Genomic DNA, 23,279 nt, shown 5'->3' with positions numbered 1-23,279 from the left:
AACAATATTGTCAGACATACAGATGAACATAATTTGTTGAGGAAGAGTCAATGTGGTTTTAGTAAAGTGAAATCATGCCTCACCAATCTACTAGAATTCTTTGAGGGGGTCAACAATCATGTAGACCAAGGGGATTCATTGGATATAGTGCACTTAGATTTTCAGAAAGCCTTTGACAAGGTCCCTCACCAAAGGCTCTTAAGCAAAGTAAGCTGCCACGGGATAAAAGGGAAGGTGCTCTCATGAATTGGTAACTGGCTAAAAGATAGGAAACAAATGGTAGGTATAAATGGTCAGTTTTCAGAATGGAGAGAGGTAAATAAAAGTGTCCCCCAGGGGTCTGTTCTGGGACCAGTCCAATTCAACATAATCATAAATTATCTGGAAAAAGGGGTAAACAGCAAGGTGGCAAAATTTGCAAATGATACAAAATTACTAAAGATGGTTAAGACCCAGGCAGACTGCAAAAAGCTACAAAAGGATCTCTCAAAACTGGGCGACTAGGCAACAAAATGGAAGATGAAATTTAATGTTGATTAATGCAAAGTAATGCACATTGGAAAGCATAATCCCAACTATACATATAAAATGATGGGGTCTAAATTTGCTGTTACAACTCAAGAAAGAGATCTTGGAGTCATTGTGGATGTTTCTCTGAAAACATCCATTCAGTGTGCAGTGGCTGTCAAAAAAGCTAACAGAATGCTGGGAATCATTAAGAAAAGGATAGATAATAGGACAGAAAATATCATGTTGCCTCTATATAAATCCATGCTACGCCCACATCTTGAATAATGTGTGCACATGTGGTTGCCCCATCTCAAAAAAGATATGTTGGAATTGGAAAAGGTTCAGAAAAGGGCAACAAAAATGATTAGGGGTATGGAAGGGATTAATAAGACTGGGACTTTTTAGCTTGGAAAAGAGATGGCTAAAGGGAGATATGAGTGAGGTCTATAAAATCATTACTGGTATAGAGAAAGTAGATAAGGAAGTGTTTACTACTAACACAAGAACTGGGGGTCACCAAATGAAATTAATAGGCAGCAGGTTTAAAACAAACAGAAGTATTTCTTCACACAGCGCACAGTCAACCTGTGGAACTCCTTACCAGAGGATGTTGTGAAGGCCAAGACCATAACAGGTTTCAAAAAAGAACTAGATAAATTCATGGAGGATAGGTCCATCAATGGCTACTAGCCAGGACGGGCAGGAATGGTGTCCCTAGCCTCTGTTTGCCAGAAGCTCGGAATGAGCGACAGGGGATGGATCATTTGATGATTACCTGTTCTGTTCATTCCCTCTGGGGCACCTTGCACTGGACCGGAAGACAGGATGCTGGGCTAGATGGACCCTTGGTATGACCCAGTAGGGCCATTCTTATGTTCTTATTTCTGTCAATAGCTGTGTAGAAACGCATTGTTTTCCCTTTCTGTTTTTTAAGATATTACAGACTGTAAGAGCTCCAGGTCAGAGGCAAGCAACTGGCATTGAGGTAAGGGTTCTTCTCCTTTAGGAAGCCAGTTTGATTTATATACAGATGAGTATAAGGGGGAAAATCTAGAGGCTGTGCCTGCTATTGAGTCTTGGAATAAAATCCCTCTTTGCTTTGCATCTATTATTTCCATACCTGCTCATAGCTCCTAGAAGTTTGTTTTATCTTGCTTTGTAAATCTAATGGTGTTCTTAAAATTTGTTTGGTCATGCCTAGCAGCTTTCTACTATGTATGGAATAGATGTCTTTGCCCTTCTTTCCTCACTGCTTGCTTGTTATGTACATTTTTTCCCTAGAATTACTTGACTGCTTATTGTTTCCTGTATTTCATTTTTTTTCTGCGTTATCACTCAGTTTTAAGTCACGTAAAATCCGTTGTGATTTAGCTAGAAAAAGGAGTCATACTTATTTACGCTTACTAGTATGTATTAGTGCATCAGAGTTTTATAAGTATTCTCTTATTTGTTTTCAGACTTTTCCTCTCTCCCCGCCCCCCCTTAAACAAAACACGCATAAAGGTTACATTCTAATCAGACATGCAATGTATATCATTATAGTGGGGCAGTAGTTCCACTATAGCTAAGGTTGAAACTTGTTTACTGTTTAACAGGTGGTTTAAGGGCAAGTCTACACTACCCTGCTACATTGGCACAACTGCACCGATGCATCTGCGCTGCTCTAGCCCATCTGGTGTAGATGTGCTATTCCGACAGGAGAGCGTTCTCCCGTCAGCATAATTACTCCACCTCTACGAGAGGTGGAAGCTATGGCCACAGGAGAGTGTCTCCTGCCGACATAGCGCAGTGTGGACACCGCTTTAATGTGATGTAACTTGCATCACTCAGAGAGGTGTCCCCCAAATAAATACCACATCAATTTTTTGCAGTTCTTAAGTTCTTATAACTTTTTTTGGACCCACCTGTGATTCTTATTCTAGTTCTGATCCTCCCCAAACTGATCTCACCCACTCAGAATTGATTTTTAGCTAGTGTCTAACACTCATTTTTCTCTTGGGAAAAACAATATTTAAAAAGTTATTTGGAGTTAAAGCTGAATTTACAGTGTGGCTTGAGCCAAACGGACAAGCATGTCCCAGACCTGACAAAGAGCTTTGTGCAGTTTGAAAGCCTTGTGTCCTCCCAGAACACTGAGTCGTTCCTCATGTCTGCTCATCAGCCCAGACTGATTCGTACTTACCGTATATCTCCAATGTCCATTGGCACTTCCAGAGGGCAGAGTAGAGGTTGTAGGGCTGGGCAGTTGTGTACCGTAGTTCTGTATTTGCTGGTTTTCAGAGGTTTAAGTACAGGTGCATTTAACATCTTAGAATGGTATGAGGCACTGCCAGTCAATCTTAATTCTGTGTAAACAACAATTTTAAGCAGTGAATGTATTATAAACTATTATCTGTCCTCTTTTCCAACATGGTTTTTAAAAACACCTAATGGTCAAGACGCTTGAAAACTGGTGGCAGCTTAGAATATGTTTTAGGCTACAATCCTGAAATGTGATGCATGTAAGAGGATTTCTGTGCCTTCAGAGCCCCACTGAAGTGAATTGGATGCGATGTTGGAGCCAGCACACGTGCATCACATTGTAGGTTCGGGCCTAACTTGTTTGTTTGCTTGTTTTTGTGGTGGATAGTGGCGAAGAAAATGGTATTGCTATTAAAAAGAATGGTAGATAAAGCAACAGTTGAATTTAATAAGAGTAAGAGTAATCACCACATTATTATGCTAATTGCTTTTCAAATAATGACTTGTCAAAGTAGGTAACTTCTTAAATTTAAAAAAAAAAATTGGGCCCAATCCTACTTTCCCTGTGCACCCTGACTCCCACTGAAGTCAATGAGAATGAATTTCCGTCATTTCAACCTTCAATCAACATTCCCCTCCCTTTTGTTGGTTGTATTTCAGCCTTATTATTTTGAATGTATTTTGATTTTAATTACAAATCTACTGAGGTGGAATCTTGTTACTGTTGTCTGTTTCTTTAGTGTTATTTCTTAAGTTGAGTCCTTGATGTTTTTTTCCCCTCCTCTTGGGAAGGTTGAACTGAATGAGGTTGAATCTCGGTGTGAGGAGTACCCTTTAACCCGTGCCTTCTGTCGGCTAATCAGCACGCTGGTGGAGAGTTCATTCCCTTCTAACTTGGGGGCAGGACTGCGCCCACCAGGCTTTGACCCCTATCTGCAGTTCCTCAGGGACACTGTGTTTCTCCGATTTCGCACCAGAGCTTACCGGATTGCTGCTGAAAAGGTAATTTTTAGTTGTGAAGATAGTTCTTTTGGGACTAAAGCACTTTAGTCGCTGGTCTTGGAAGAGCTGTGACGTGCAAGTTTGATGCAGCCGTGATAAGTCCATGGATTCTTTAAATCAAAGCTGTAGCCAAATGACATCCTCCGCTCCTAAAAAGCAGATTGCAGAGAGATTTACAGTATATATCTTCATTGTTCAAGACTCACTTTGTTGTCCTTAAAGGGCTAGAAGCACTGAGCTTCTTGATACTAACACATTTAAATGGACAGAATGTGATAGCCTTTCAACAGCCAGCAAGGAGACATCGAAGTTTGCCACTGATGTCGCATGAGCACCTTCCACGTTCAAAATGTGGAGCACAGAATGTAGACTGGAAAGAGCATTTTTAAACACCACTATTTGCATTGTCAAAAGCAGGCTAAAATTAGTAAACAGTAGGGATCAGAGTTGTATTGGGCTTCCATACTCCTCTGGTATGATAAGAACTCTATTTCTGAAGGCAAAGTGTCTCCAGCCACGTGAGAAGTACATGGAGTTAGCTATCTGTAGTTGTTATATTATGATATTTTATAAATTGCTTTATCATAATTTTACCAGTTTGGCTAATGATTGCTAAACTTAAGTAGCTTTCATAAACCTGAATAATTAAAACCTTCATCCACCAGTTAGAGTTCTTTCATCATGACCATTTCACAAGATTATTTAACCAAAAATAGTGTTAACATAGTATTTTAGCTTCTTGAAACATGGAATTTGAGTTCCTCGATATGATTCTTTTTGATGAAAATGCATTTACATTGAAAGTGGAGTGACCCAGGCAGGGCAAACAGTCAAGTTTACCAGCGTATTCATTCTTTTATACATTTCAGAATGTTAGCATCTGGCTTTGAATATACAAAAAATACACTATCGTTATGTTTGCAGATGTTCTTTTTAATTCAAAAAATGACACTGAGAGTATTTCAAATTCTCTGACTTTAGCAATTTCCTAGTGCTGTGGGACGGTAATTTTAAAAGCAGACACATTTTTCTTGAAGTCTTGCCCAATCCATTGTTGAATTGCTTCACTTTCCCTTCTAGTTTATATTGTTCTGTCATCCTGGTTTTGTATTATAGTATTAATAATATCCTGTGTATGATTTTTGTGTTTTTGTGTGTTTTGTTTTTATGGTTGTCCACAGTGGGAGGTAGCTGAGGTGGTTCTGGAGGTTTTTTACAAGTTGCTGAGAGACTACGAACCTCAACTTGAAGACTTTGCGGATCAATATGTGGAGTTACAAGGTTAACTTGTTCATTTATTTACTGTCAAACAAGATTATTACTTTCACTCTGCTTCCATACCTCTGTAATGTGATCTTATCACATTTTTCAAGCAACCTGAGTCAATGCTTAGATAGGAAATATCCAAGGAACTCTAATGTGCTGCTGATTCAGTAGGCTGCACTCTTTTCTGAATCAATAATGAATCAATGCCCCAGCATGGGACTAGAATGCAACCTTCAGGAAGTGCTGTCTTTCAGATGAGATATAAAACGGACATCCTGCCCATTTGTGGTCATTGAAGATCCCATAGCACACTCGGAAGATTAGGAGCATCCTGGCCAAATAGAGTTAGGAAGCTATGTTTTGTTGACCAGAACTTGTCCTGCAGTTTCATTTAGATATTGTAGTATGCATGTTCTATACTGTTAAACAGCTGCTTCCTTTCATTCTGGATGGTGGGTGAAGTGATTTTCTCCATATGTATAATTTGTGAAGCACTTTGCATTCCTTCAGAAAGAGTGTATAATATAAGATGTTTGAGCACTTGTTTGTTGTGTATTTTCTACTCCTTTGCCCCCGCATATCACAGCAGAAAACATCCTGCCATACAGCAATAAATCAGCAGTTACCAGGACCCAAGGAGGCAAATGAACTGTCTATCAAGATTGGTAGAAAGGCACCACCCACTCACTTACTCAAGTCTTTTCCTCCTTGCATACTAGCATCCAGATTCCTTTAGTTTGAGTCTTTGTGTTTTCTTCTAGCTCTTTCTCTATAGAAGGTAGAAGAAAAGAATAAAGAAAGAAATGAGACAGGCAGAAAGGCAGTAGGGAAAAGAACAGGCTTCTTAGTTGTAGAAGGAAGAGGCATCAGGGTAAAGCTTACCCTGTGCATCAAAAGCGCTAAACCAACTTTACAGGACTCAGTTCTTGCCCTTTGTTGATCCTAATTAGTAGGTGCTGTTTCCTTTGTATTGCAGACTTACTATGGCATGATCCTGTCCTTTTGTGAGAGATGATCTTTTCTTCTAGTCCAACTGCTTGCTCTCACAGGTGGGGTATAGGTCTGACTGAAAATAGGTGCTTATAGTCCTTAAAGTAGCCACATATTTGAAAAGGTGGGAGTTGGTGGAAATGCCAACCTTGAACTTATGGGTCTAGGCTTTAAACCTTTATGTCTTGTCTACATGACATGGCAGCCAGATTGGGGAAATGGTAATTGGTGCACTTTTTAGGACTCGATCTTAATTTATTAATTACTGGATATATGGGCAGACATCAGTCATTTGCCTACTGTCTTCTATGGTTTACCAATATCCAGTTGGCAGCTGGTTTGAGGGGAATCTTTCGGCCTTAGGACATAGGCACTGCTGCTTCATGAGAAGAATGCATTATATTTATTGTGACTTTCATTAGATTTTCTAGTAACTATAATTGTCTCATTAAAAAGCAGCATTTAACAATTTATTTTTATTTAGAGATTGTAAATATCTTATTCTTGGGCCTGAATTTCTGTTTCTGTGGCTTATATCTAAATCTCCATTGTAATCACACAGCCAGTTAAGGATGCTTACTTGATGTGTTCTCTAGTCAATTTTCGATTGATGTTACTGAACAGAGAAGCTTACCTAAAGTTTAGAAATGATTCATTCTAGGAAGTTAAGATGAGTACTTGCTGAACTCTGGTTTAATGAGGGATACTACTCTTCTGAGGCCCACTAAAGAGGCAGTTGCTGCATTATAATGAGTTTGAGGCTACGGTTGAATTTATTCATCTTAGTTTTGTTTCTTGGTGTCTTGTACAGCACGTTTTTTAATGTGAGGCTTCCTCTTAAAGTTTCTCACTAAGTGATGCTTGTTAATTTGCAACAGGCTCAAAGAGCCTTTAGAAACCATGCTTAAGTGGAGAGCCAGGCAGAAATGTCTTTCTAGTAAGTTTGGCACAGTCTGGAAGGCCTCTAGATCACACAGTAAAAAGGATCCTTTCAGCTCCAGTATTTGTGTCCTACATCATCTTCCTTTGTCTTGTTTAGGAGGATAAGTAAACTGCGAATGTTAATATAGACTTTTTCTTATTTGAAAAGTTTTTTCTTTTGCCTCCTGATTTTGTTTTCTGATGTCGTTTGAGTATTATACCAACAATAGTTTTCTTCTATGCTCTAGTTCAGTGGTTCTCAAACTAGGGCTGCTGCTTGTTCAGGGAAAGCCCCTGGCGGGCCGGGCCGGTTGGTTTACCTGCCGCGTCTGCAGGTTTGGCCGATCGCTCCCACTGGCCACGGTTTCCCAATCCAGGCCAATGGGGGCTGCAGGAAGGGCGGCCAGCACGTCCCTTGCCCTGCGCCGCTTCCTGCAGCCCCCATCCGCCTGGAGCGGCGAACTGCGGCCAGTGGGAGCCGCGATCAGCCGAACCTGTGGACACGGCAGGTAAACAAACTGGCTCAGCCTGCTAGGGGCTTTCCCTGAACAAGCGGCAGCCCTAGTTTGAGAACCACTGCTCTAGTTCATTGCAGCAGATATTTATAATATGTATATCAAACATTTAGTCCATCTTCAGTTTTCTTTTTTCCTCACACAAGGTCTTCAGAGGAATCTAAAGTCATGCAAATTTGTTTCTGTGATCTAAAAACATTCTGAAAAACCCAGAGTAGGTGATTCTGAAGAGATTGTGGCTTGGACATCCTTTACTGATTTAAATGTAAAGGTTGGATATTTCCAGGAAGAGTACACCTGGTGAAAGCTAAAATTCAGCTTTTATATTTCAAAGGCTGTTTTGTGGCAGTCACCACCACTATTTTTTCCTAGCTTTTATGAGCTGCCATCTGCTTACATGGCTTTTGGCTGGAGAGTGCTCCAAGGAATTTTCCTGTGATATCTCACATTGCATTGAGGTGTTGCTTGCTACAGCAGCTGTCATTGAGATGTTTTCTGGTATGGAATGGAGTAAGAGGATTCCTCTGACAAACAGTTACTAGTAAGTAATTTCCCCCATTTTTTTTTCTTTTTTAGGAGAAGAAATAATAGCACATAAACCACCTGGATTCAGTCTGATGTATCATTTGTTGAATGAGTCACCGATGTTGGAACTGTCCCTTAGTCTGCTGGAAGAAGGGGTTAAACAGCTTGATACATATGCCCCCTTTCCTGGTATGTACCATTAGTTTATTTTTAAGATATTAGTGAAGAGTTTACCAACAGCAATGTGACACTGATATTTCTATATATCTTTTATCAGAGGGGTAGCCGTGTTAGTCTGAATCTGTAAAAAGCAACAGAGGGTCCTGTGGCACCTTTAAGACTAACAGAAGTATTGGGAGCATAAGCTTTCGTGGGTAAGAACCTCACTTCTTCAGATGCAAGAAGTGAGGTTCTTACCCACGAAAGCTTATGCTCCCAATACTTCTGTTAGTCTTAAAGGTGCCACAGGACCCTCTGTTGCTTTTTATATATCTTTTGTTTCTCAAATATATAAAGTTAATTGAAAAAAGTTCAGATCTCAAGGTACTTTTCTGACGGAGTATTTTGATGAGCTGTTCAAATATTACCTTTTTGTAGAGGCTCCAGGAATTGTGGCTTGCTGTGTAACTGTTGTATATGTTTGCTTTTTTGCCTATGTTCTGTAGGGAAGATGCATTTGGAGAAAGCAGTGCAATATTGCCTTGGACTTCTTAATCTGACCCTACAGAAGGAGAACCTCTTTATGGATCTCTTACGTGAGAGTCACCTATCCCTAATTGTCACACCTCTGGAACAGCTGCTGCAAGGAATCAACCCCCGCACTAAAAAGGCAGACAACGTGGTAAACATTGCCAGGTAGGCACAAATTACTTTGGGGAGCAGGCACTTTGGCTGTGTTGGAAAGTGGAGAGGCAATTCTTCAGTTGGAGCCACACAGCAGACCCTTCTGCTTGCTCAGAGCCTCGCTGAACAGTGAATTCTGCACAGCCCGAAGAGTCCACCTGCATACATCCGATTGCAAGAGTGGGGCCTATGTTTGTATTTTCTCCTTAGAAGAATTCCTCAGAACGGAAATTTCAAAGTTACACATCCTTTCTGTGAAATTCAGAACTTTTAAATTCATTGCTTACCTGTGTATAACCTTCATTTCTCCAACCTGGACTTTTTCATGATAGCCGTAGATTGGGCCAGTAAAAGTTCCTTTGACCCAATATGCTACCCTAGCCTTTTGCAGAACTGACCGTTAATTATTCCCATTAAAGGGACACTGTCAACTTGATTTTCAAACAGAGAGCAATGCAGTTTCAGGTACAACACTTGAGTCCCTCTGCCAATGTTTGTGGTTTACAATGACATTTTACTATAGGCAGGCCAATACAAACAACTGGAAAACGGACTACATAGGAGAAACAGTGAAATCATTACACACACAGCCCTGTAAAAACAAAGTGTGTAAATAGTTTTTTTCTAATCCTTTAGTTGTTATAATATCAGATGTTACATATAACAATAGTAAGTGTACAGTTTTCAGATAGAAGTCTTTCAGACCATTGCTCTTTGTCCACTTATTTCCTGAGGGTGTGTCCCAATGCCTTCTTTCATTTATATTGACCCCTTTAAGTTGGATATAGGGTAGAGGAAACAACAGAAAAATTTCTGGGAGTGATCTCTCTCCTGGTCAGTCTTTATTACTGGCGGTGAGAGGGTTTAGCTGCTGTTTACCTCTGTAGACAAAAATTTAAATCTATAATTTAAAAAGTTTTCTATATATACTGAATTATTCAGATTTTATTTTAAATTTTTCAGTTTACAAATGTTCTTTTTTCCTCTGGGTAGTATTCTCTGGAGACTCTGGAGTGATCAACAATTTAATTACATTATTCTTGAAATTTTTTAAAGGTATCTTTATCATGGCAACTGCAATCCTGAACTGGCTTTTGAAAGTGCCAAGATCCTCTGTTGCATTTCTTGTAACTCCAACATTCAGATAAAGCTAGTAGGAGATTTCACACATGATCAGGTAACCACCATTCTGTTTGAATTTGGGGAAAAAAGTAGTGATGGGAAAACAGTATTTTTACTACTTAAAACAAACCTAGATTATATGTGGTAAGGCTACATCGTGCCTTGTCTCTACAAAAGAACAGATTATTTTTCCATAGCACCATAAAGATTGGCTACTTATTCATGGCATTACATTTTTAATGAAACAGTTACCATGATAAGAACAGGACAGTTTTGTATGACATACTAACCCTTTTCTTTGGTTAGACTGTCCTCCGTATGGGAGGTTAATGTAGCATATTTTTAAGACACTAGAGTTTAAAATATTATTTATCATGTGGCTTACCAGTTGACCTATGCTTAGAACAGTTAAGACCCCAATAATTAATGCTCACTAGTTTGATCACATTTTTGTCAGTGAAATTTACACCTGTTTGTGAAACTATAAAATTCATTTTTTAAAATCATCTTGTACTTAAATCAGTGTTTTATCTTCACCAAACTTCTCTCTGTTTTTCATTCCCAACCTTCCATTTCTGAATCCAGAGTATAAGCCAGAAGCTGATGGCTGGGTTTGTGGAGTGTTTGGACAATGAAGATGCAGAGGAATTAATTAATCCAGAAGATGGTATGTGGCTGGTCACATTTTATTTACATGATTATCTTTTGTGTAGATTCAAATTGCTGAAAGCGAGCTAAGGAAATACATGCAAGTACAGCTTTCAAATTACTGAGCAAGTAAACCCTGAAACTGTTATGGTTTTGGCACCGCAGTTGCACAGAGGGCCCCATGGTTGGATGAAGAGTATTCTTCATTTATTTTAAATTAAGAAGATACTGTAAGAACAACCTATTCAAAATCGAACCAGTTCTTAAGAGAGAAAAATTATAAATTGCTCTGGACAAACTGTGCAGGATTATATTCAATCGTTATTTGGAATTAATTCCTGGAAATTTCTAGAGTGATCTGAGTTTTACCCGTAGCTTTCTTTTATTTGGTTTGTATGTTGTGGCTAGGGAAGGCCATGCAGTAGTTACATTATCTTCGTTTCAGTTTTCATCTGACCTTTTTTCACTTTCTAATAAGATCTGGAATCTGAAAAGAAGCAGTCTCGGATCCACCATGAAACAAAAATCCACATCCTGAATCTTCTCATCACCTCTCTGGAGTGCAGTCCACCCAATCTGGCCTTGTACTTTTTGGGGTTTGAACTGAAGAAACCTGTCAGCACCACAAATCTGCAAGACCCAGGTACATGGATGAAAAGGGGATCTAGTGTTTATCTAGCTTTTGTATCAATGTTGAGAAAATGTATTGGAAAGCTTAGTGGAAAAAATCCTGATTCCTCGTTCATGACATCAAGGGAAATGGCCTTAACCTTAAAGAATTGGATTTTAAAAGTATATTGATACTCAAATACGAAGTGTAAGCTACCACAGGACACATTCTTTTACACAGTAAGGAGAACCTGGAGACACACAGATGCTAATCTGGTTTGAACCAGTTATATCATGTAGAAGTTCGCCTTTCTTTCCTCAAGGTAATCTTTGGAAGAAGAAAGTGAATTTTAGCCTTGTAAGGTGTGTAAAGAAGGCCTGTAAAGTGTGTTTGTGCATGGGTGGATTTTCTTTTATTTTTGTTTCTTAGAAACCTTTTAGAAGTGTCAAGAATGGCAAGTCTCTGGTGTTACTTGACTTTGCTGGAAAACTGGGTGCGGGTTTGTCTGAATTTGTTAGCTTTCTCAACTCTTAGTTGAAAGGGTTGTGAGTAGGGCTGTCAATCGCAGTTAACTCATATGATTAACTAAAAAATAAATAAATCGTGATTAATCGCACTGTTAAACAATAGAATGCCAATTGAAATTTATTAAATATTTTTGGATGTTTTCTACATTTTCAAATATATTGATTTCAATTACAGCACAGAATACTAAGTGTACAGTGCTCACTATATTATTTTTGATTACAAAAATTTGCACTGTAAAAAAACAAAAGAAATAGTATTTTTCAATTCACCTAATACAAGTACGGTAGTGCAATCTCTTTATCATGAAAGTTGAACTTACAAATGTAGAATTATGTACAAAAAAACTGCATTCAAAAATAAAACAATGTAAAATTTTAGAGCCTTCAAGTCCACTCAGTCCTACTTCAGCCAATCACTCAGACAAACAAGTTTGGTTATAATTTGTAGGAGATAATGCTGCCCACTTCTTGTTTACAATGTCACCTGAAAGTGAGAACAGGCGTTCGCATGGCACTTTTGTAGCCAGCGTTGCAAGGTATTTACGTGTCAGATATGCCCCTTCATTCTTCATACTTGTATTAGGTGAATTCAGAAATACTATTTTTTTTACAGTGCAAATACTTGTAATCAAAAATAAATATAAAGTGAGCACTGTACACTTTGTATTCTGTGTTGTAATTGAAATAATATCTTTGAAAATTTAGAAAACACCCAAAAATATTTAAATAAATGGTATTCTTATTAACAGTGTGATTTAATCGCGATTAATTTTTTTAATCACACGATTAATCACGATTATTTTTTTAATCGCTTGACAGCACTAGTTGTGAGGTATATTTCTGAAACAGACTTTTTCTTCCACCTCTTTTATAGAATGTTTTAGATATATAGGTGTTAACTCCAAACATGTTTTTAGTTGTTTTCATTATCTGCAATAGGAGAATGCCTATCAAATTGAAAGTAAGATCTACACAATGGTAATTGAGCCTGTACTTTTGCATGGCACTGAATGCTAGGCACAGAGGAAGAAATAGGAGCAGATATTGAATACAGTGAAAATGAAAATGTTAAGATAGATTATTAGAGTTAGAAGGAAGGACTATGTTCAGAACAAAGGCATTAGGGAAGTGTGGTGGTACTAATTATAGAAAAGCTGAGGGAATTCAGGTTTAGGTGATTAGGTGAAAAAAAAGATCGGAAGAATATATAGGAAATAGAGTGTTACCCTCCACTTGTAAGTTTAAAAGAGATGTTGGAAGACCCAAAACTAGATAGATAGATGTACAAAAATATTTGATTAGCTGCAGAGTTTCCAAGGAACTGTTTTAAGACAGACTGGAATGGAGAAAGACTCGAAGAACCAACCCCAGATAGATGGGACAAAGCCTTGAAGAAGAAACAAATATAAATGCCTGTTTTAAATACTCTGAACAAAACCGAATACCCCTCCCAATCAGCTTACAATTGCTTGATATTGGATATAATCCCAGCAAATTTCCAGTTGTCCATAACCTTCCAGGAAGAGTGAAGTGGATGGAACCTGAATTTATAATATGAAAAAATAATAATAATAATAAAAAAAAAAATTCAGGCTGCCTTTATGCACCAAAAAGACATACAAAAGGAAACGAGTCCGTTTTTCCCCACTTACAGATCACTTTTACTTGCTGATAGTGGTTTGGCAGTTTCAAAATACAGTAGACTCTCATTAGTAGCAACATATTGGTGCCCTTTTGCTATGTTGCTCCTAAGCGGCTGTTGCTGTTACTGGGAGCATTGACATAGTACGGAAAGTATTCCAAGCTAATTGTTGGTTGTATGTGGTGGCGGCTCTGCAAACAAGCGTCCACTATGTAATAGCTTAACAGTGGCCAGTATGTAAACTACTTGCTCTTATCCACAGGTAGCCTTACCAGGAAAGCTAGAGGCACTTAATATAGTAATCTTGAATGTCTCCATTCTGACCTAGCTGCAAAGTACTTTTACATCATTATGACATTAAGTAGATCTTCAATTTATTATGACACTACACAAGTATTTATATGTTTGACTTCCTAAAACTCGTTTAGCATTGAAAACAGATGTGGAGATTTCAGTCCAGGTGAACATTATATTTTTGGTTTAATGGTTTAAGTAAATTGTGTTGAATCTAACTCTAGGATGGAAAACAATTTTTTGTGTGTGTTCTGATGAATGGAGATATTTAAAGAATGATTTTCAAGAGAATACTTGAATATATTTAGGATCTTTAGATTTGTTTTATTTCAGTTCTTCTGGTAGGAAGTGGTAGAAGCGCATATTTGTGTGCGGCAGTTAAACAAAACATTTCACATTGGGATTCTTATGATGCTTTGCTCTCATGGCTTACGTTGCCATGTGAAATCCTTGCAGGAATTAATTTCTTATCTCACCATAGAGCGTTTATTATTATTTAGATATTATTCATCATTTTACAAGTTGGGTGATTATCATGCCATAGATGAACAAATATAATTATTGATGATTCCTGGCCATCCTACTCTTCAACCAGATTCTGAAACACTACAAGCATGGAACTTGTTCTGTTCATCATTTGAAGGAGATAATGATTAAAAAAAGAATAAAAAGAAAGGGCTCCATTTTCACATTGAATCATTTTTTCTTGGTTAGGGTGCAAGTTTAACCATGTAAATTTCATGATATAATCAATGGAAGACAAGAGTATTAATCTCTCCTTTTAATGGACTATTGACCAATAATTTCAAAGCTTAGTAGAGAGCAGGAATCCAAAATTGTTATGCAGTTTATCAAGAATATGAAAAAAACTTATTGAATTTACTGTTGTTTTTTAATAGAATTGAAGAAAAAGGGTCCTAAATAAACTGTGACAGATACGGGACTATTTGTTCTCTTTCTTTACTAATGCAAAAAAAAGTGTGTCAAACACTTTCTTATGAATTTTAGTAAGGTGCAATTCCCACCATACCGAAATCTCTGCCAGATTTTGTGAAGCTGATACGTGGAACACAGCTGTGTGTGCAGTGCACGATCTGTGTGAGGGATCTGGTTTCTATAATGGTGTATATGTAAGCTATGCATGTTAATGATATTTATGAAAGTCAACCAGTGCTAAACAAAAATAATTAATCTTCTTTTAAGGTGTCTTGGGTTGCCCACGAACTTGCCTTCATGCTATTTTGAATATACTGGAGAAAGGTACTGAAACGAGGACGGGCCCTACAGCAGTGCAAGAATCTCCCCATCTTGCAGAACTGTGTTATCAGGTATTGTATACAGAATATTTCCTGTTGGCAGAATCTGAAACAGGGTTTCCACTTCTTGGTTAGTAATGAGCACAGAGGTGGTTGTGATTGGATAGTTTTTTGTTCCAAATGTTTATGCTATATTTTTTTACATACTAAAACTTTTACTCCTCTACCCTTCCCTTATGTAAAAATGGATTACTGTGCATTTACAATATAAAGAATCTGCAATCACGCCAAAGTTAGTAAATGGATACTCTTTATAAAGCAACCTTTGCTTTGTGTTTCTCCTACTAATGTGTGGCTTGTTAATTAAACAAGGAGTGTGTTGTTCTATTTTTGCACCATCCATTGTTTGCCTAGAGCAGTGGTTCTCAAACTAGGGCCACCACCTGTTCAGGGAAAGCCCCTGGCGGGCCGGGCCGGTTTGTTTACCTGCCGCGTCCGCAGGTGCGGCCGATCGCGGCTCCCACTGGCCGCGGTTCGCCGCTTCAGGCCAATGGGGGCTGCAGGAAGCGGTGCGGGACGTGCTAGCCGCCCTTCCTGCAGCCCCCATTGGCCTGGAGCGGCGAACCACGGCCAGTGGGAGCCGCGATCGGCCGCACCTGCGGACGCGGCAGGTAAACAAACCGGCCCGGCCCGCCAGGGGCTTTCCCTGAACAGGTGGTGGCCCTAGTTTGAGAACCACTGGCCTAGAGAATAAAAAATATGAATAATCCGTACTTGTAAAGAACTCTCAAAATCTAGTGTGGATTGTCTCCCCTTAACTTTGCAGCAATGACAAATAATTATATTCTAAATGGACATAATTTAATTAGGCATGTATGCATCATTGATGAGCTAGGCGCCTTGCATATAAAATCAAATCAGATAAAAATATAAATAAGTCAGCATGTCATGCTAAAAGCCTTTTGAAATAAAAATGACTTCAAATGGAATTCATTCAAATTGGTTCTAAAGTCAGGAAGGAAGACATGTCACAGAAGGAAAGTGACATGGAGTATATTTCCTTCCTTTGGTGGATCCAAGGATTGAGAAGGCTCCATACCTTTCCAGCTAAGAACAGGATGGTGCCCCAGCATGTATGAATAGAAGCTAATCATCTACCTATTCATCTAGTCCTTCACTGGTATGACAATCTGATATAAGTGATTTATTCAGCCTTGGAGTAGACCAATGGGATGTTTGTTTTAAACACAGACACGGTATTAGTTAAGTCATATATTTTTGTGTGTATCTTATTTTTCTTTTGAATTGGTGTCTTTTAAATTTGGAACAGAAATTAAAACCTTATTTTTGTTCCAATTATCAGGTGATCTATCAGTTGTGTGCGTGCTCAGATACATCAGGTCCAACTATGAGATATTTGAGGACCAGCCAGGATTTCTTATTCTCTCAGTTGCAGCATTTGCCATTTTCTATCAAAGGTAAAAAAAAAAAATTATTTAGAAGAAAAATTCATGTTAATTTAAAATTGCTTATCCCTTTGATACTGGGAGGTGTCAAGGATCTAGGTGAGTTCTTGATTGAATGGATTAAATCCAGTCTGTCAGCTAATTTGTTGATTTTAGCAAAGTAATCTCTTTGGATTTACTAGTCTGAAATCCAAACTGTAATTGTGAAAGCTGTTGTATACCATCATATCGAATTTGCAGACTGAGTAGGAATAGGTAAGAGGGGACATGGAAGAGAGAGACACATTTCAAGATACATTTTTTTTCTCAAAATACTTTATTATTGTGGTTTGCAATTCATCCCTGTTTAATTTGCGAATCCCACAAAAGTCTAGAGTATTTGTAAGTTTCACTTCCATTACAAATTTGTTAGATGCTACTGTGGAATTCTACATTTTGAAAAGTGGGGAAGGCTTTTGGATCCAGGTAGAGCCAGGGAAGTGAAGAATTGTATGCGAATAGTATGAAATGTTATGAAATGTCATATCCTTGTTATGAATAATTGCCTGAGATTATTTCTAATGCTGGCATTAATTTTTGAATAATTAATAGGTGCATTTTAATGTTTCTAAAGATATTTTTCAGTTGTAATAATGAGAATAAGTTTAAAAATTAATTGGATGTAACAAAGGCTGGTCTAGGTGATGCAATGTATTAACTTACTATTTGTTAGTAAATGAGTATATAGTGCCATGACTTTGGATAATCCTTTACAGAGATTAAAAAACAGTGTCTACCTCAAAGATTTTACAATCCTAAATTAGATGAACATAGAACATGAAGATTTCTGGAGGCGACAGTTCAAGCCTGGTCAAGTTTGACTAATGGCAGTGTGTAGAGGAGAGGCATTACATGTGTAGCTGCATGCCAGAATGAAAGGTTCCAGCAGCAGGGAGGCTGTGGGGAAAGGCTCCGACAGCTTCTCTCTGCTAGAGCCTTTCCCTACTGTTTCCCTCTTGTCGGAGCCTATCCCTGCTTCCAGAGTCTTTCACATTGTGACAGGGAAAGGCTCTGGCAATCCGGAGGCAGTGGGACACTACAGATGTGGGATGCACTGCTTGGGCTTGTAGAGAGCCCATGTAGGGTATATATCTATGGGGTTCAGGCATGTAGGGTGCTCTGCTCTACTCCTCTACTCATTTAAGCCATGCCTCACCATCTACATGCTAACTGGGTGTCTAGTGTCTGCTCTACATGCTGCTGCAAGTGTAGACTTAGGCTGAGTACATTCTATCTCAGCTGAGTGCCTAGTTGATATTCATTCAGATCATAAAGGCACCATAATTGATCAGAATTGACCATCTTTGCTCAGAAAAGGCAGAGTACTGTGCAGTGTAGATGGTACATACATGTGTGACCACTGCACACTGCAACTATTCCTGGCATTGGACAGTTCTGTCAGTCCTTAGCTTTCATGAGCAAGAAGTAAGGAAACAATTTAGCCAGGTTCAATTAAGTTGAAAATCATTTCTCTCACACGCATCATCCAAAAAACCCCCACCCAAACAAAATTTTATTGTAATACGAAGCATTATTTTTACTCAGCTGTGTGATTCTTTCCCTTATCTAGAACATGAGATTTCAGCACTAAACCAGATGTCTTGGCTGATGAAAACAGCATCTATAGAACTGCGTGTGACATCACTGAACCGCCAGCGTTCCCACACACAGAGACTCTTGCATCTGCTGCTGGATGACATGCCTGTAAAACCTTACTTAGGTAAAATGGGGTATGTTTTGGGGGAGAATAGGGAAACCAAGATTTGAACTAGTGAGAAAGTCCTCTTTCCTTACTTAAATTACTCCTCTTTTTTATACACGCACGCGTGCACACACACACACACACACACACACTTACTTTAGTTCTTGTTTAACATTTGAAAACCTTTCTGGTATTTGGTTTGGTATTGGCACTGCAGGAGTGAGGAATGTGGACTGCAATGTATGGAACACAGGATTATACTCTTTCTTCCTTTCATTCTTTTTTTGTTTGCCTGTCGGTTTGTTTGAAATGTCTCTGTAAAATATTCTACAGACATTACCTCTCCAACCTGGATAGAATCATTAGCCACCAGTGAACAGACAATAACTGTTTTCACTTTCTACCATCCTGGTCTGGATTTGAACCAGTGACCTAAAAGTGAGAAATTGACTGGTCGGCAGTCGTGTCATGTGCCCTTTCAGGCTTGGTCAAATCGTTTACATTTTTCTCTATCTTAGTTTTCTGATTTATTGTATTTCAATACTCTTAGCTGATGGTGAAGGAGGAATGGAAGATGAAAGTCGATCAATCAGTGCGTTTCTTCACTTTGACACCGCCTCCAAAGGTAAATGCTCTGGAGATTCATTATTTCTTAATAAGGATTTTCTACTGATGAACAGGAAAGGCTGCCTCTAGCAGATCGATTTCAGCATGAAAAATGGCAGACATAAGCAACAGCAACAACTACAGTATGCAGAACACTATTATCTAGCATGAAATAATGGATTTTAGAAAGCAAAGTGAGTTTTATAATGAGGGAAAAATATTGGAACAGGAGAAGAGGTAAAAGAGTAATGCACAAGGGAGGGCAAAAGGCAGTCGTAAGTGAACTGGCACAGTAACCATTTTGAGACTTACTGTGACACACCGCTAAATAGTATCATTAAGTTTCTGTGACTGAAAATATTTCTATTTGTGTTAGTTTTTTTTGTTTTGTTTTTGTTTTTTTTAAGAACTTAGGTGACTAAAGTTGAACTCCTAAATCCATGTTAGGCACTCAAAAGTTGCCGCAAGTTCTCTTCGCCTCTGAAAATCAGGCTATTTTTTATTTAGGAGCTGAATTTTAGACACCTGAAAATTTTGGCCCATGTGCATATATAAAATGAGAAATAACATTGTAGAAATGAGTTAATCTAATCTAAATCATAAAAACCAAAAATCTATTCTGTTAACAGATTCATAGCCTTATCTGGTCAGAAAGCTCGTACTGTGAGGCATGTTAAAGTGAAGAATTGTACTTATAAATGTCAGTTAAGGTCCCAGTAGGTCCTTGGTATTTCTGAATAGGATAATAATTCATTTTCTTTCACAGTACGCAGGAAGATCTTGAGTATTCTGGATTCCATTGACTTCAGCCAGGAGATCCCTGAACCTTTGCAACTGGATTTTTTTGACCGTGCTCAGATTGAACTGGTCATTGCTAACTGTGAGCACAAGAATGCACGTGGGCAAGTTATCTGCAACGTCAAGGTAAGCAGTGTTTGGAGAGTGCTGTCTCAAGCTAGGCAAGGTGTCTAAAATTTGATTTTGTAATTTTAAAAAAATGGCTGTTGGGGTTTAGGTTCTGTTATTACTGGTCATTGTACACACTGATAGTGCCCTGGCCCCCGTGTTGGGATTTACCTTCCCAATGAGGTTCAGATAGTGGACACTTAGACTAAAAATATCTTTATTCGTTCAAAGGCTGATCCAGCTCAGTAGCACGTTACAAGCATGCAACAATTGGCAATTAACATATTATCTATCTCCCCCCCCCCCTCCCCAAACTACTATGAGCTGTGATCAGTTACAGTAGGGCCAGGACCAGAACCACCACCTCTACCAAGTGCTCCAGAGTCTTGATTACCTATGGACCTTCTGAGCAACTTCACCTGCTATTGTTGTTCCCCTTTTATTGTAGAGTAGAAAGTTCTGAAGATGTTTCATCGTGTGAGCTACTTAAACTTAAACCTGATTTTCTTTTTAATGTCCATATATTGTATAAGAGCTATTGGTACTCCATCTGAGTTCTACTGATGATGGATGCTCTCAGGAGAGTTTTTGTGTTCTGCAATGTTTTTCCATTTTAAACTCTCTCTCCCCCCAAATTTTATTAATAATGTGACTTAAATTGTCACTTATTTATATACATATGTAATGGAGTAGCATGCAAAGGCTGCAGTCAGGATCATGGTTCATTGTGCAGGGTGCTGTATGAACATATAGGAAGACCCAATCCCTGCCTTAAAGACTTTAAAGTCTGTAAGTCAAAGAGCAGATAAAGGGTTGGGGAAAGGATACAACATATAAGCAGTTATCTGGGTGATGGTAAGAACTTGGCCATGTTGATACGAAGTTCATAGATTCATAGATTCTAGGACTGGAAGGGACCTCGAGAGGTCATCGAGTCCAGTCCCCTGCCCGCATGGCAGGACCATGTTGTTCCATGTCTTTTAAAATATAATTGTTTTAAAAATCTTTAGACTTTTTTTGGAGTGGGGAGCAGTTGAAATTGAAGTGGGAAGAGGAAGGGATTGTGGGACTAAGAGGGGGTGGATAAAGGAAGAGGAAAACTGTTTGGGAAAAGGAAATCGGGAAGTGATGAGAGGAGGGTGTGAAGCAGAGTGAATTGGGCAGTTGAAGGGCTGCAGTAATAGGAGAGGGGTGGGATAAGCGGGGAATGTGCAAAATCAAGGAAACTAAGGCCATGTCTACACTTACTGGGGATTGCTGCTGCTGTGATTGATGCAGCGGGGGGTTGATTTAGTTAGCGGGGTCTAGTGAAGACCTGCTAAATCGACCGCAGAGCGCTCTCCTGTCAACTCCGGTACTCCACCGGAACGAGAGGAGTAAGGTAAATCAATGGGAGAACATCTCCTGTCGATGCAGCGTGGTATAGACACTAAGCTCCATTGACTCCAACTATGTTATTCCCATAGCTGGAGTAACATAACTTAGGTCGACTTACCCTGGTACTGTAGACAAGGCTTAAGTGTGCAACTGTCTCCTAGGCTGAATCCACTATGCTTATGTGTTGCAAACATTTCCAGACAGCAGGGAAGTTCACAATCTAGACACGGCAGTATTTAGGTGTACTGGTACCCCCTTTCATTCTATTAGTTTGATTTTTTTTTTTTCCCCCCTGCTCTTTCAATTCCAGTATCTTCATAGAGTTCTGGTTGCAGAAGTTAATGCCCTTCCAGGAATGGCAGCCATAGGACAGAGACCTTTACTTATGGAGGTAAGCCTAGTCAAAATAACCTAGGGCAAGGGTCGACAACCTTTCAGAAGTGGTGTGCCGAGTCTTCATTTATTCACTCTAATTTAAGGTTTCACGTGCCAGTAATACATTTTAATGTTTTTAGAAGGTCTCTTTCTACAAGTCTATAATATATAACTAAACTATTGCTGTATGTAAAGTAAATAAGGTTTTTAAAATGTTTAAGAAGCTTCATTTAAAATTAAATTAAAATGCAAAGCCCCCTGGACCGGTGGCCAGGACACAGGCAGTGTGAGTGCCACTGAAAATCAGCTCGTGTGCCGCCTTTGGCACGTGTGCCATAGGTTGCCTACCCCTGACCTAGGGCTTGTCTAGGTAGAGAGTTAGTATGCGGCAAACCGGGGTGTAAATCTACAGCACACTAGATTGCTGTGGACTAATTGTGTGGAACCTGCCTCTATGCACTAAAAGTTCCCTTGTGTGCTTTGACGTACTGATGTTTGAAATGGGAGAAGGTCAAAGCACATGAGGGAACTTTTAATGCCTGGTAGGAGGGTCCAGACGGCCAGTTAGTGTACGGCACTCTAGAGCACTGTAGATTTACACCCTGCTTGGAAAAGTCCCTAGTCCCATTGAATTGAATGAACAATTCCATTGCTTTTTCTGATAAACTAAAGATATTTAAGTGGTTTATTTTTTTCAAAGACTGACCAAAAAGTAAGACACGCCACCTGCAGTCTGTCATCATTTTCTTGTGCTATATAATCTAACTAAAATTTCCTTTTCTTGGGAGTCCAGGAGATCAACACAATTCTGCAGTATGTGGTGGAGCGGAACAAGCTGCTGCAGTGTCTCCATGCAAAGCGGCATGCACTGGAGTCCTGGAGACAGCTGGTGGAAATTATACTGACTGCCTGCCCTCAAGACCTCATACAGGCGGAAGACAGACAGCTGATTATCCGGGACCTCTTACACGATGTGCATGACAAGGTAATGGTCTTTTGGAAACCAACCATCTTTTTGAACTGTGATGGTACTTGATTTTGCATTAAGGGTAAAATTTCATCTTTTTACTGTTTTACAAAACACCTACTGGGCTATGTTCGTATTCCTGTTTTCCTCCATTACTATCACTATGCTAGCAAAAATTGCATGTGCTATAGAGAGAGGGAATGCTTTGTATCATTCATTAACAACTATGTTGATGATAGAACAACTTGTTGACAAACACCAAAGAGGTTCCAGTCTGATTACGAAAGCTAGAAAGACAGTGACTGCTAGGGATGTGATAAAAGGAAAAATAATGTTTTGGGAAGGGAGAATCCTCAGGGACATAGTGGACCCCCAGCAGGGAAAAATAAACACCTCAGATGTTAATTCAGTCTATTTGGATGATTAGCTGCATATTCCATTTTTGGTTTCTTGGGGAGAAAAAAAATGTCACATGCAAATGCAAAAATTTGATTTTACAGTAGGGAGTGACTTTTAAAAACATGGATTGTTTTGTAACTAAAATCTCTTGGGATGTTTTACCACTGAATTGTTTCAGTAATTTGTGACTAGCTGGACAACTAGCCACTACCATTACTGTCTATCCAGGACAGTGTTTGATGAGGAATATTGTGGTTGTCAGAGCATTGAAGTATTAAAACTTTATTTTTGGTTTTCTTGCAGAGACCTAATTTCTGACATGTCATACACAATCATTTTATTAGGTGTCCTATTTATGAAGAAATTTATAGCAGAATTTTAGAAAAAATATTATTCTAATTTTTGTCCAGGTAAAAATACAAATTGTCTGATTTTATTACATTTATTACATTTATCCATCTGTGTTAGTTTGGTAGGAATTATTTTAAAGAAAAATTGTATGAGTCCTTTTTTTTTTTTTTTTTTTTTTT

The 23,279-nt window shown here is 38.8% G+C and overlaps 1 protein-coding gene across 4 annotated transcripts in view; it reads left to right on the top strand.

Annotated features, from left to right (window-relative positions):
- Window positions 1-23,279, top strand: part of NUP205 (nucleoporin 205) — a 67,361-nt gene that overhangs the window by 28,826 nt on the left and 15,256 nt on the right. For all 4 annotated transcript variants that reach the window (XR_010591505.1, XM_005305261.5, XM_065561400.1 and 1 more), the window contains exons 14-28: window positions 1,445-1,495; window positions 3,544-3,753; window positions 4,935-5,034; window positions 8,022-8,159; window positions 8,636-8,825; window positions 9,870-9,990; window positions 10,521-10,602; window positions 11,062-11,226; window positions 14,860-14,984; window positions 16,276-16,390; window positions 17,988-18,137; window positions 18,670-18,744; window positions 19,492-19,649; window positions 21,319-21,399; window positions 22,177-22,368. Coding sequence is in view for 3 of the 4 variants with exons in the window: in XM_005305261.5 (XP_005305318.1) it covers window positions 1,445-1,495; window positions 3,544-3,753; window positions 4,935-5,034; window positions 8,022-8,159; window positions 8,636-8,825; window positions 9,870-9,990; window positions 10,521-10,602; window positions 11,062-11,226; window positions 14,860-14,984; window positions 16,276-16,390; window positions 17,988-18,137; window positions 18,670-18,744; window positions 19,492-19,649; window positions 21,319-21,399; window positions 22,177-22,368 (1,953 nt within the window). In the remaining variant the exon portion in view is untranslated. The remainder of the gene's footprint in view (window positions 1-1,444; window positions 1,496-3,543; window positions 3,754-4,934; window positions 5,035-8,021; window positions 8,160-8,635; window positions 8,826-9,869; window positions 9,991-10,520; window positions 10,603-11,061; window positions 11,227-14,859; window positions 14,985-16,275; window positions 16,391-17,987; window positions 18,138-18,669; window positions 18,745-19,491; window positions 19,650-21,318; window positions 21,400-22,176; window positions 22,369-23,279) is intronic.

This window comes from Chrysemys picta, chromosome 1 (assembly GCF_011386835.1).
Source record: "Chrysemys picta bellii isolate R12L10 chromosome 1, ASM1138683v2, whole genome shotgun sequence".
NCBI lineage: Eukaryota > Metazoa > Chordata > Testudines > Emydidae > Chrysemys > Chrysemys picta.
The sequence above is the reverse complement of the archived record's forward strand: the minus strand, read 5'-3'. Positions and strand labels throughout refer to the sequence as shown.